The sequence below is a fragment of the Piliocolobus tephrosceles genome, chromosome 7 (genome assembly GCF_002776525.5).
Source record: "Piliocolobus tephrosceles isolate RC106 chromosome 7, ASM277652v3, whole genome shotgun sequence".
NCBI classification, from domain to species: Eukaryota; Metazoa; Chordata; class Mammalia; order Primates; family Cercopithecidae; genus Piliocolobus; species Piliocolobus tephrosceles.
The window spans coordinates 41,273,825-41,285,795 of record NC_045440.1 but is presented as its reverse complement, the minus strand read 5'-3'; the positions used below and the strand labels follow the sequence as shown (position 1 = coordinate 41,285,795).

The following is an 11,971-nucleotide window of genomic DNA, read 5'->3' as shown; positions in this document are numbered from 1 at the left end:
GAGACGGGTGGATCACAAGGTCAGGAAATCGAGACCATCCTGGCTAACCTGGTGAAACCCCGTCTCTACTAAAAAATACAAAAAACTAGCCGGGTGAGGTGGCAGGCGCCTGTAGTCCCAGCTACTCAGGAGGCCGAGGCAGGAGAATGGCATAAACCCGGGAGGCGGAGCTTGCAGTGAGCTGAGATCTGGCCACTACACTCCAGCCTGGGCGACAGACAGAGCGAGACTCCGTCTCAAAAAAAAAAAAAAAGTTATTGGCTGGGCGCAGTGGCTCATGCCTGTAATGCCAGCACTTTGGGAGGCCGAGGCAGGCAGATCATAAGGTCAGGAGATCGAGACCATCCTGGCTAACACGGTGAAACCGCGTCTCTACTAAAAAATACAAAAAAATTAGCCAGGTGTGGTGCAGGTACCTGTAGTCCCAGTTACTTGGGAAGCTGAGGCAGGAGGATGGCATGAACCCAGGAGGCAGAGCTTGCAGTGAGCCGAGATCACGCCACTGTACTCCAGCCTGGGCGACAGAGTGAGAGACTCTGTCTCAAAAAAAAAAAAATTTTTTTGTTGTTGAGCATAGCCAGCCTTCATCAATGATCTTAGCTAGATCTGGGTAACTTGCGGCAGCTTCTCCATCAGCATTTGCTCTTCCTAAAATAAAAGTTTGCGCTTCATCTTTCCTTAAATGTCATGAACCAACCTCTGCTAGCTTTCAACTTTTCTTCTGTAGCTTCCTCTCCTCCCTCAGCTTCGCAGAATTGAAGGAGGGAGGGACTTGGTCTGGATTAGGCTTTGGCTTAAGGAAATGTGGCTAGTTTGATCTTCTATCCGGAGTACTCAAACTTTCTCCATGTCAGCAATAAAGCTGTTTTGCTTTTTTATCATTTATGTGTTCACTTGATTAATACTTTTAATGTCCCTCAGGAATTTTTCCTTTTAATTCACAACTTGGCCAGCTAGCACAGCTTTTGCCCTAGCTTGACTTTCGACATGTCTTTTTCACAAAACTTAATCATTTCTAGGTTTTATGTGAAATGAGAGACATGCAAGTCTTCCTTTCACTTGGACACCTACAGGCCACTGTAGAGTTATTAGTTGACCTAATTTCAATATTATCAATGCCTCAGGGAATAGGAAGGTCTGAGGAGAGAGAGAGAGACTGGGGAATGGCCTGTCATTAGAGCAGTCAGAGCATACACAACGTTGATTGATTGATTGCAAGTATAACCAAAATGTGACACAGAAACATGAAGCAAGTGCATGCTGTTGGAAAAATGGTGCCAATAGTCTTGCTCAACACAAGGTTGTCACAACCTTCAGTTTGTAAAAAACACAATATCTGCTAAGTGCAATAAAGTGAAACAAAATCAGGATTTCCTGTATATGATTTGCCAATATTTTGTCCCTTTCTGTGGATATTCTTCTTACTCTCTTAAGTGCCCTTTGATATACATAGTTTCTGATTTCAAGAAGTCATCTTTGTGTTTTTTTCCTTTTTTTGGCCTGTGCTTTTGTCTTATATATAAGGAATCATTGCCAAAATCCAGTGGCATGAATATTTTCTTGCTTTTTCCTATAATTTATATAGTTTTAACTCTTAAGTTTAGCCCTTTGATGCATTTTGAGTTTTTATATTTTTAATGTGGTTATTCAGTTTTCTGGCACTTACTTGTTGAAAGAGGATACTTTCTCTATTGAATGGTCTTGGCACCCTTGGCACCCTTGTCAAAAAGTATTTGATCATTGTCTAAATCAGTTTGGCTTGTTATAACAGATAACCATAGGCTGGGTGCGGTGGCTCACACCTGTAATCCTAGCACTTTGGGACCCCGAGGCAGGCAGATCACTTGAGGTGAGGAGTTCGAGACCAGCCTGGCCAACATGGTGAAACCCCGCCTCTGCTAAAAATATAAAAATTAGCTGGAAATCACTTGAACGTGGCAGGTGGAAATTGGAGGGAGCCATGATTGTGCCACTGCACTCCAGCCTGGCAACAGAGCAAGATCTGTCTCAAAAACAAAAACAGGCCAGGCACGGTGGCTCACGCCTCTAATCCCAGCACTTTGGGAGGCCGAGGCAGGCGGATCATGAGGTCAGGAGATCGAGAGCATCCTCGCTAACACAGTGAAAGCTCATCTCTACTAGAAATACAAAAAATTAGCTGGGCTACTTGTGGGGGTGAGGCAGGAGAATGGCACGAACCCGGGAAGCGGAGTTTGCAGTGAGCCGAGATGGCGCCAGTGCACTCCAGCCTGGGCGACAGAGCAAGACTCCGTCTGAAACAAAACAAAACAAAACAAAAAACAAGGCTGGGCATGGTGGCTCACGCCTGTAATCCTAGCACTTTGGGAATTCAAGGCAGGCAGATCATGAGGTCAGGAGATTGAGACCATCCTGGCTAACAAAGTGAAACCCCTTCTCTAGTAAAAATACAAAAATTAGCAGGGCATGGTGGCGTGCAGCTATAGTCCCAGCTACTTGGGAGGCTGAAGCAGGGGAATCGCTTGAACCCAGGAGGCAGAGGTTGCATTGAGCTGAGATTGTGCCACGGCACTCCAGCCTGGGCAACAGAACAAGACTCCGTCTCAAAACAAAACAAAACAAAACACACACACACACACACACACACACAAAAACAAACAAAAAAACCCAAATAACCATAGACTGGGTGGCTTAAACAACAAACATTTATCTCTCACAGTCTGAGAGCCTGGGAGGTCTAAGATCAAGGTGTTGTCAGATCTGGTGTCTAGCGAGACTCGGCTTCATGGGTTGTGGATGGTGGTTTTCTTGCTGTGTCTTTATATGGAAGAGAGTAGAGCAGGGAGCAGGTTATCTCATGTATCTTTTTGTAAGGGCAGTAATCCTATCACAAAGGCACCACCCTCATGACCTAATTACCTCCCAAAGGTTTTGTCTCCAAATACCATCATCATGGGAGTTACAGGCAGTATTCAGCAGCTTGGGCTATTTGTTCTTGTTGTTTGGCTTCATGACAAGATGTAGGAATTCCTAAATCTGGTGGTAGAATATTTTTAAAAATATATTCTATTTAAATATATGTTTAATTTATATATATTTTAACATATAATTAAATAGAATATTAAATATTTTAAAAATACATTTAAATAGGATATATTTTAAAAAATATTCTACCACCAGATTTAAGAATTCCTACATCTTTCTTATAGAAAGAAGCCAGAGGAGAGGCTTTCCAGTCACGTGGTTCATGTCTGTACTCTGAAACGTCATCACAATTTTTTTTCTAATGGAAAGGGAATGGTTTTCTACTCTCAAAGAATGGAGAAATGCCATTTAGCTAGGTATTCACTGGTATTTAAATGAGATGGTTCCTCTGCTAGTTAGATTGCTCCTTGACAGGGTGCTTTCATATAGTGAGTGCTTTCTTTCACAGATCATCTGTTCAATCATCAGAATGTGCCTTATTTTAAAATGAAGAATGCATCAAGCTTTAACAGGTTTAGGCCGGGCATGGTGTCTCATGCCTGTAATCCCCACACTTAGAGAGGCTGTGGCAGGCGGATCACCTGAAGTCAGGATCGAGACCAGCCTGGCCAACATGGTGAAACCCCATCTCTACTAAAAATACAGAAATTAGCCAGGTGTGGTGGCACGTGCCTGTAATCCCAGCTACTCAGGAGGCTAAGGCAGGAGAATCGCTTGAACCTGGGAGGCGGAGGTTGCAGTGAGTTGAGATTGCGCCACCACACTCCAGTCTGGGTGACAGAGTAAGACTCCGTCTCCACAACAACAAAATAAGATTTAACAGGTTTAAACAGAGTTCAAATTGTTTCATTGTTTAGATATTTGAGTTTAAATTGCTTTTATGTCTTCTGTGAACTAACAGTTATATTTAGTTGATTTCTTTTTCTAAAATTTGTGGTTTTTTGCTAACAATTGAATAATCATAGGATAGATTTCTATAGTTTTCCCTATCACATTCGAATATGAGCGTTCTTATCTCTGTTGGATATTGGCTTACCCAGAGAGTAAAGGCTCTTCTGTAGAGTAACCCTGGGACTGTGTAGACTTAAAATATTCTTGTCAAGACATTTATGTTTAGAAGATACATTAATAGCCAAATGAAATTAAGCTGTGATAACATGCAACGCTTTGCCCTCACCCTACCTACCAGCCTGACCAACACATCTTTCTTTCTTTTTTTTCTTTTTTTTTTTAAGACAGAGTTTTGCTCTTGTTGCCCAGGCTGGAGTGCAATGGCACAATCTTGGCTTACCACAACCTCCACCTCCCGGGTTCAAGCGATTCTCCTGCCTCAGCCTCCCGAGTAGCTGGGATTACAGGCATTTGCCACCAAGCCCGGCTAATTTTGTATTTTTAATAGAGACAGAGTTTCTCCATGTTGGTCAGGCTGCTCTCGAACTCCTGACCTCAGGTGATCCACCCACCTCGGCCTCCCAAAGTGCTGGGATTACAGGCATGAGCCACTGCGTCTAGCCAACATCTGACTTTCAATATGGGATGTTTTATCCCATCCATTTATATTAGCCACTAATCGCTTGCCTTTGATTCACCATTTTAACTGTTAATGTCAAGATATTAGTGACATGTTAAGTTTTGGCTTTTCTTCCTTTTTTTTTTTTTGAGACAGAGTCTCGCCGTTTTCAGTCCAGGCTGGAATGCAATGGCGTGATCTCAGCTCACTGCAAACCTCTGCCTCCTGAGTTCCAGCAATTCTCCTGCCTCAGCCTCCTGAGTAGCTGAGATTATAGGCACCCACCACCAAGCCTGGCTAATTTTTGTATTTTTAGTAAAGGCAGGGTTTCACCATGTTGGCCAGGCTGGTCTCAAACTCCTGACCTCAGGTGATCCACCCGCCTCGGCCTCCAAAAGTGCTGGGATTACAGGCATGAGTCACCCCACCTGGCCAAGTTTTGGCTTTTCTACATTAAATAATTTTAGTTTCTGCTCTGTTCCCCTCCCCTAATACCTGAAAATTAGGAGAAGGATCTAATTAGATGTAGAAAAGCATTCAAATGCATAATAGTAGGTAAAATTAGATAACTGCTTATTTTGAAGAAATTTCACCAAAGAAACAAATGTTCTTTACGTTATTTGTAAGCTTCCATTTACAATAGATATCCAAGGTACTAGGCCTCTGGATTTTACCATTTGCCACTTAAACCTGAAATTGGCTAATAATCAGTGATCTCAGAAGAACTCACCACAGGACAGCCTGAAACGTACAGTCCCGGAAGCGAAGTGCTTGTATGCCATCAATTACATTAATTACCAGTAGTTATAAGTCAGAAAGTAGACCTATGAAGAAAATGGATTCATCTGATAATATTTTCTATTCAAAATTTATTATATTCTATTCAACAGAAATGTACATCAAAACATTCACCCAGAAAACCAGGAGCTAGTAAGGGTACTTCGAGAACAGCTTCAAACAGAACAGGTATTGTATATATATTTATTTGAGGAGTAGATGTGATAGCTCCCTTTGCATGTGAAATTGTGATAGAACATTAGTAAATTACTTTTTGGAAACATGGGCTTCTTTCCGGCTTCAAATTACCTTATATTATTTTATAGATTGTATATTTGCAGAATGGGCAAATTGCCTAGCCTTAATCTATTCAGATGTCTTCATGTTTGTTTATTATTAATTTGCTTTAAAAGATAGCAGTTTTCCTATTGTTTATTAGTGTAGAAATAATTGCTGTCTAATTGACCTTAATGAAATGTAGTAGAAAAACCATTTTTTTCTGACATATACTCCCTAACATCTACAAAGAAATAATTAGAAGAGGTGGCTGTTTTGGTTTTTTCCTCCTTTTTTCTTCAGTTGCCAAAGTTGTAACAATAAAACCAGCTAGGCAAAGAAAAAAATTAACTTTTTTCCTGTTTGTTCTTTGCTTTTTACCAGATGCAATCTCTAAGAATTGGAGATATACTTTATGAAGCCTAGAATAAGTAGGATATTGTACACCTTCATGCTGAGATATCTAACATCAAGAAACAAAACTAAAAATTCCTTTCCTACTGATCAAACTTCACTTCCAATAAGGGTTTTGTTTTTTTTATTAAAAAGAGACAGGGTCTCACTATGTTGCCCTGGTTGCTGTCCAACTTTTGAGCTAAAGCACTCCTCTCACCTCGGCCTCCCAGAGTGCTAGGATTACAGTCTGGGCATGGTGGCTCACACCTGTAATCCCAGCACTTTGGGAGGTCGAGGCGGGAGAATCACTTGAGCTTAGGAGTTCCAGACCAGTTTGGGCAACATGGCAAAACCCTGTCTCTACTAAAAATACAAAAGCTAGCTGGGTATGGTGGTGCACAGCTATAGTCCCAGCTACTCAGGAGGCTGAGGTGGGAGGATCTCTTGATCCTGGGAGGTTGAGGCTGCAGTGAGCTGTGCTTACTCCACTAAAACCAAAGTGCTGGGATTATAAGCGTGAGCCACCGCGCCTGGCCCCAATAAGGGTTTTATAATTTATCCATTCACCAAATATTTTTTGAACATCTACCACATGCCATACATTTTCTAGGCATTGGGAATTCAATCGTGAATTAAACAGACAAAAATTCCTACCCTCATGGAACTTATATTCATTGATACAAAAATAACTTAAGCAGGGCCAGGCACAGTGGCTCATGCCTGTAATCCCAGCACTTTGGGAGGCTGAGGCGGGCGGATCACAAGATCAAGAGATCAAGACCCTCCTGGCCAACATGGTGAAACCCCATCTCTACTAAAAATACAAAAATTAGCTGGGCGTGGTGGCGCACACCTGTTGTCCCAGCTACTTGGGAAACTGAGGCAGGAGAATCACTTGAACCCCAGAGGGGGAGGGTGCAGTGAGCTGAGATTGCGCCACTGCACTCCAGCCTGGTGACAGAGCGAGACTCCTTCTAAAAAAAAAGTAATACTTTAAGCCTATTAGTAGTACTGTGTTCCATAATAATTGTTACCCATAATTCATGTTGAGATAGTGTTTTATAATTTACAAAGTGATTTCCCAAACAACAATCGTATTTAATCTTTAGACATAAGTAAGGCAATTATAATTATTCTCATTAACATATGAGACTGCTAAGATTTGCTAACACTCACACTAGTGATTTCATGACTGGGTTCAGCTATGGAGGGGCCCCAGATTGAAGGGAATCTTCAGGTCTCCTTGCAGCAGTGTCCACTCATCTGCCTCACCTCTTCCTGAGGCCTGGCACACAGCTCTCAGAGTGAAAATAAGGCTGGCGATGTAGTCTCTTCTTTGCTATCTAGTATGACAGCCACCAGCCACCTGTGGCTATTCAAGTGAGTTAAATAGAATCTGAAATTAAGTCTTCTAGTCACACTGGCCACATTTCAAGTATACAATGGCCACATGTGGCTCGTGGCTACTGTATTGGACAGCACTGATAAAGATTTCAATTACTGCAGAAAGTTCTACTGGACATCTCTGTTAATTGGTTTTTGTCAGTTTCTTTAAAAATTAATAAGGAGAAGGCCGGGTGGAGTGGCTCACACCTGTAATCCCAGTACTTTGGGAGGCTGAGGCAGGCATATCGCCTGAGGTCAGGAGTTCAAGACCAGCCTGGTCAACATGGCGAAACCCTGTCTTTACTAAAAATACAAATTTAGCCGGGCTTGGTAGTAGCCACTTGTAATCCCTGCTACTCCAGAGGCTGAAGCAGGAGAATCACTTGAACCCGGGAGGCAGAGGTTTCAGTGAGCTGCAATTATACCACTGCATTCCAGCCTGGGTGACAGAGTGAGACTCTGTCTCAAAAAGAAAAGAAAAGGTGGAGAAGGGAACATAAAGTGCTGTACACTTTTTGTAGCATTAGAACTGACATAAGTGACTATAACATCAAGGTGTAGCCTTGGATCACAGAATATTCTGGTGATTTAGGGCTGTTTTGGAAGTATGACCTTTTAGTTATGTTTATTATTATTTAACTTTATTAAATTTGTTTATTAATATTGAGTGGCAAAAATCTGATTCACTTAAGAACAGTTACTATTTAGTAAATTTGATACTTTTTCTGTAATTAGATATTTTTCATGCTGGCAACTTTATCTGCTGGGTTCCATCAAAACAAGTTTTGATAAATAAGTATTTTTACAATACAATAACATAAGATATACGTTATGTGGACACTTCTTTTTTTTTTGAGACAGGGTCTCTGTTGCCCAGGCTGGAGTGTAGCAGTGTGATCTCGGCTCACTGCAGCCTCTACCTCTTGAGTTCAAGTGATTCTCTCACCTCACTCTCCTGAGTAGCTGGGACTACAGGTGCATGCCACCGTGCCCAGCTAATTTTTGTATTTTGTGGTAGAGACAGGGTTTCATCATGTTGGCCAGGCTGGTCTCAAACTCTTGACCTCAAGTGATCCACCCACCTCAGCCACCCAAAGTGCTGGGATTACAGGTGTAAGCCTCCGTGCCCAGCCATGTAGACACTTTTCTAAGTCCTGAAGTACAATGAGTCCTACAAATAAATCCCTTGCCTTCATGATCCATCCTAGTGAGGTCTTTGATATCTGGATGTGTCTTGCATACATGCAACACTTTTAAAATGAAAAAGACGTTGAAAATGAAAAAAGTGAAGACTTAGAAAACAGTTTGACATTTGATATTTTTTTCTTTTTGTGACAGGGTCTTGCTCTGTCACCTAGGCTGGAGTGCAGTGGTGCAGTCACGGCTTACTGCAGCTTCAACCTCCCAGGCTCAGGTGACCTCCCACCTCAGTCTCCCAAGTAGCCAGGACTACATGTGCATGCCACCACCACTCCTGGCTAATTTTTCTATTTTTTATAGAGACAGGGTTTTGCCATGTTGCCCAGGCTCGTCTGGAACTCCTGGGCTCAAGTGATCCACCTGCCTCGACCTCCCAAAGTGCTGGGAATACAGGCGTGAGTCACCGCACTGGACCTCAACATTTATTATTGTTAGCTTATGCACTAGCTCAGCCTTGTGTTACTCAGAATAATTTATGTATTCCAGTAGAGTAAAAGATGAACTCTTGAGTTAATCTAAGTTTTTGTCTTTAACTTGTGTTTAGGAAGGAAAGTGGAGACCATGCAGCTTAAATAAAAACAATATAGCCTCATAACTTTCTTAAAATTATAACCTTAAACTATTGCACGTTTACAGTTTGATGGGGGTTACATACTGTTGACTCTGGTCTCAAATATAATTTAACATGAGATACTGTGGAGGGCTACGTGTTGTATTCCAATGTGTGCACCTGTGTTCTTATTAGGATGCACCTGCTGCTGCTCGACAGCAGTTCTACACCGACATGTACTGTCCCATCTGCCTGCACCAAGCCTCCTTCCCGGTGGAGACCAACTGTGGACATCTTTTTTGTGGTAAGCAAACAACACTATACTTGGGAAAAGTGACTGTTTAGACCAAGACCAAGACCTCTATGTGTACAAAGGCTGGATTCCTAATTTTCTCTTTGTCACATTTTGTATTTTGTGAGTAGGGTAGATTACCTCTGATATCCTGCTCTACTTGTCAACCAAGTATACTTAGCATCTAAATAATATTCTTACTTATTTACTTTCTGTTTAGTGTGTCCATGTAGCAGCTATGGGTTCAGAAGTTAAAGAAACTATTCAGCTTCCCCATAAACAGAAGTGTATTTCTTTGGACAGTAGTTCAAGTAGATCCATAGCATGAGGGATTCACTGAGTCCCTCTTTGTTCATCACTCTTTGGGAGTTTCATTTATTATTCATCCTTCCCAGGGCAGGAAGGTTCTTCTCTCAAGAACCTGCCCAAGACCCTGCGTTGCCCTCCTGCCTCTTTTGACTCTGAGTTTGTACTGAAGGTCTTAAAGTTCTTAGTCTCAGTATGTTTATCTCTGTCTCTGTCTGTCTCTCTCTCAACCTCTTGAGGTTTAATGAGGGAGAATGAGAAACCTAGAGCATGCCTTGGTGTAAGACAGGAATAATTTCACACTTACTTAGTATCAGGAAGGGGTGCTTTCCACCACTCCTCATTTTTCCTGAATCTGCAGATTCAGGAAAATCTTCTATGGCTGATTATGCCATAGCAGGTTGAGGGGCAAAGTATCAGTTATTACAAGCCTATGTATTGGACATTAATATACTTCATCTAACCCTACCTATGAGGAAACAGGCTTTAGAGACGTGAAGAAATGTTACAAAGAGACCAGGCACTGTGGCTCACACCTGTAATCTCAGCATAGGCAGGAGGATTGCTTGAGCCCAGGAGTTGGAGGCCAGCCTGGAAACATAGGGAGACCCTGTCTCCACAAAAAATAAGAAATTAGCCAGGTGCAATAGCTCACATGTGCAGTCCCAGCTACTGGGGAGGCTGAGGTAGGAGAATCGCTTGAGCCCGGGAGCTTGAGGCTGCAATGAGCTGTGATCATGCTACTGCACTTCAGCATGGGCAGCAGAGCAAGATCCTGTCTCAAAAAAACAATAATAATACATTTTACAAAGAGTAGCCCAGCTGTTAAGTGACAGAGCCAATTTTTTTTTTTTTTTGAAATGGAGTCTCGCCTTGTCGCCCAGGCTGGAGTGCAATGGTGTGCTCTCAGCTCACTGCAACCTCTGCCTCCCAGGTTAAAACGATTCTCCTGCCCCAGCCTCCCAAGCAGCTGGGATTATAGGTGCCTGCCACCATGCCCAGCTAATTTTTGTATTTTTAGTAGAGATGGGGTTTCACCATGTTGGCCTGGCTGGTCTCAAACTCCTGACATCGTGATCCACCCACCTTGGCCTCCCAAAGTGCTGGGATTACAGACATGAGCCACCACACCCAGCCCAGACAGAGCCAAATATTTTAAATCTAGGTTTATCTTCAATCCCTGTGCTCAGTTCTGCATGATTAGTGGTTCATACAATAGTAAACACTCGAAGCCACTTTGATTTGTCCAGTCACTAGACCTAGTTTTTTATTGTTTCTGTTTAAACAGTTGTGTTCAAGATAGGGTCTTATTGCTCCCAAAATGTAGGAAATTTTCATATAGGGACTAATTTAAAATGTAACATATAATCATCCTATAAATTGTGTTGGCCCTTTTGTCTAACTTCATAGTATAGAATTATTAGATACAGTGTTATTTGTGCAGTTGGAGATGGCATGTTTGGAACCCATACCATGTAATGGCAGGGTTTTCTGTACTTTGTGCTCTTTCAGTAATCCAATCTCATCATTGCTTCATCCACTCATTCCAGTCTCTTCTTTAAGGTTTTCACTTAAGTAACTAACAAAGTATAAAACGCTTATTTCAGTTTTTAATCTTTCAATTTTCTATTGGAAATGCTAATCACCAGGCAAGTTATGAAAGATTGGGCAGGGAAAATTAAATGGGCATCAGAGAAGGTAGATACGTTTCTCCTCTTGAACCTAATCCATGTGACACTCCTTTCTGACATTTGCTCTTGCTGTTCTTAAAACCTGAAGTGTCCTCCCTCCCAGCAATTTGGGAGGCCGAGGCAGAAATAGAATTTGAACTCCTGTAAGATAAAATAGGCACCATATCCAACTACTGGTTTTCTGCCTATCTAAATCTCATCTGTCCTATGAAGTTCAGTTCAAATCCTTTCTTCTCTACAAGTTACTCTCTAACGCATACTTCTCTGCACTCCTTTTTTATATTTCTTTTTCTTTTTTTTTTTTTCTTTTTGTGAGACAGAGTCTCACTTTGTCACCCAGGCTGGAGTGTAGTGGCACAATCTGGGCTCACTGCAAGCTCCGCCTCCTGGGTTCACGCCATTCTCCTGCCTCAGCCTCCTGAGCAGCTGGGATTACAGGCGCCCGCCACCACCCCCAGCTAATTTTTTGTATTTTTTAGTAGAGATGGGGTTTCACCATGTTAGCCAGGATGGTCTCAATCTCCTGACCTCGTGATCCACCTGCCTCGGCCTCCCAAAGTGCTGGGATTACAGGTGTGAGCCACCGCACCCAGGTTTTTTTTTTTTTTTTTTTTTTTTTTTTT

The 11,971-nt window shown here is 42.1% G+C and overlaps 1 protein-coding gene across 6 annotated transcripts in view; it reads left to right on the top strand.

Annotated features, from left to right (window-relative positions):
- RNF170 (ring finger protein 170) overlaps positions 1 to 11,971 on the top strand; it is a 49,945-nt gene that overhangs the window by 19,650 nt on the left and 18,324 nt on the right. For 4 of the 6 annotated variants that reach the window (XM_023214432.3, XM_023214436.2, XM_023214431.2 and 1 more), the window contains exons 3-4: positions 5,365 to 5,440; positions 9,255 to 9,363. In XM_023214432.3, the coding sequence (XP_023070200.1) occupies positions 5,365 to 5,440; positions 9,255 to 9,363 (185 nt within the window). The remainder of the gene's footprint in view (positions 1 to 5,364; positions 5,441 to 9,254; positions 9,364 to 11,971) is intronic. The other 2 variants (XM_023214433.2, XM_023214437.2) reach the window with 1 other exon arrangement.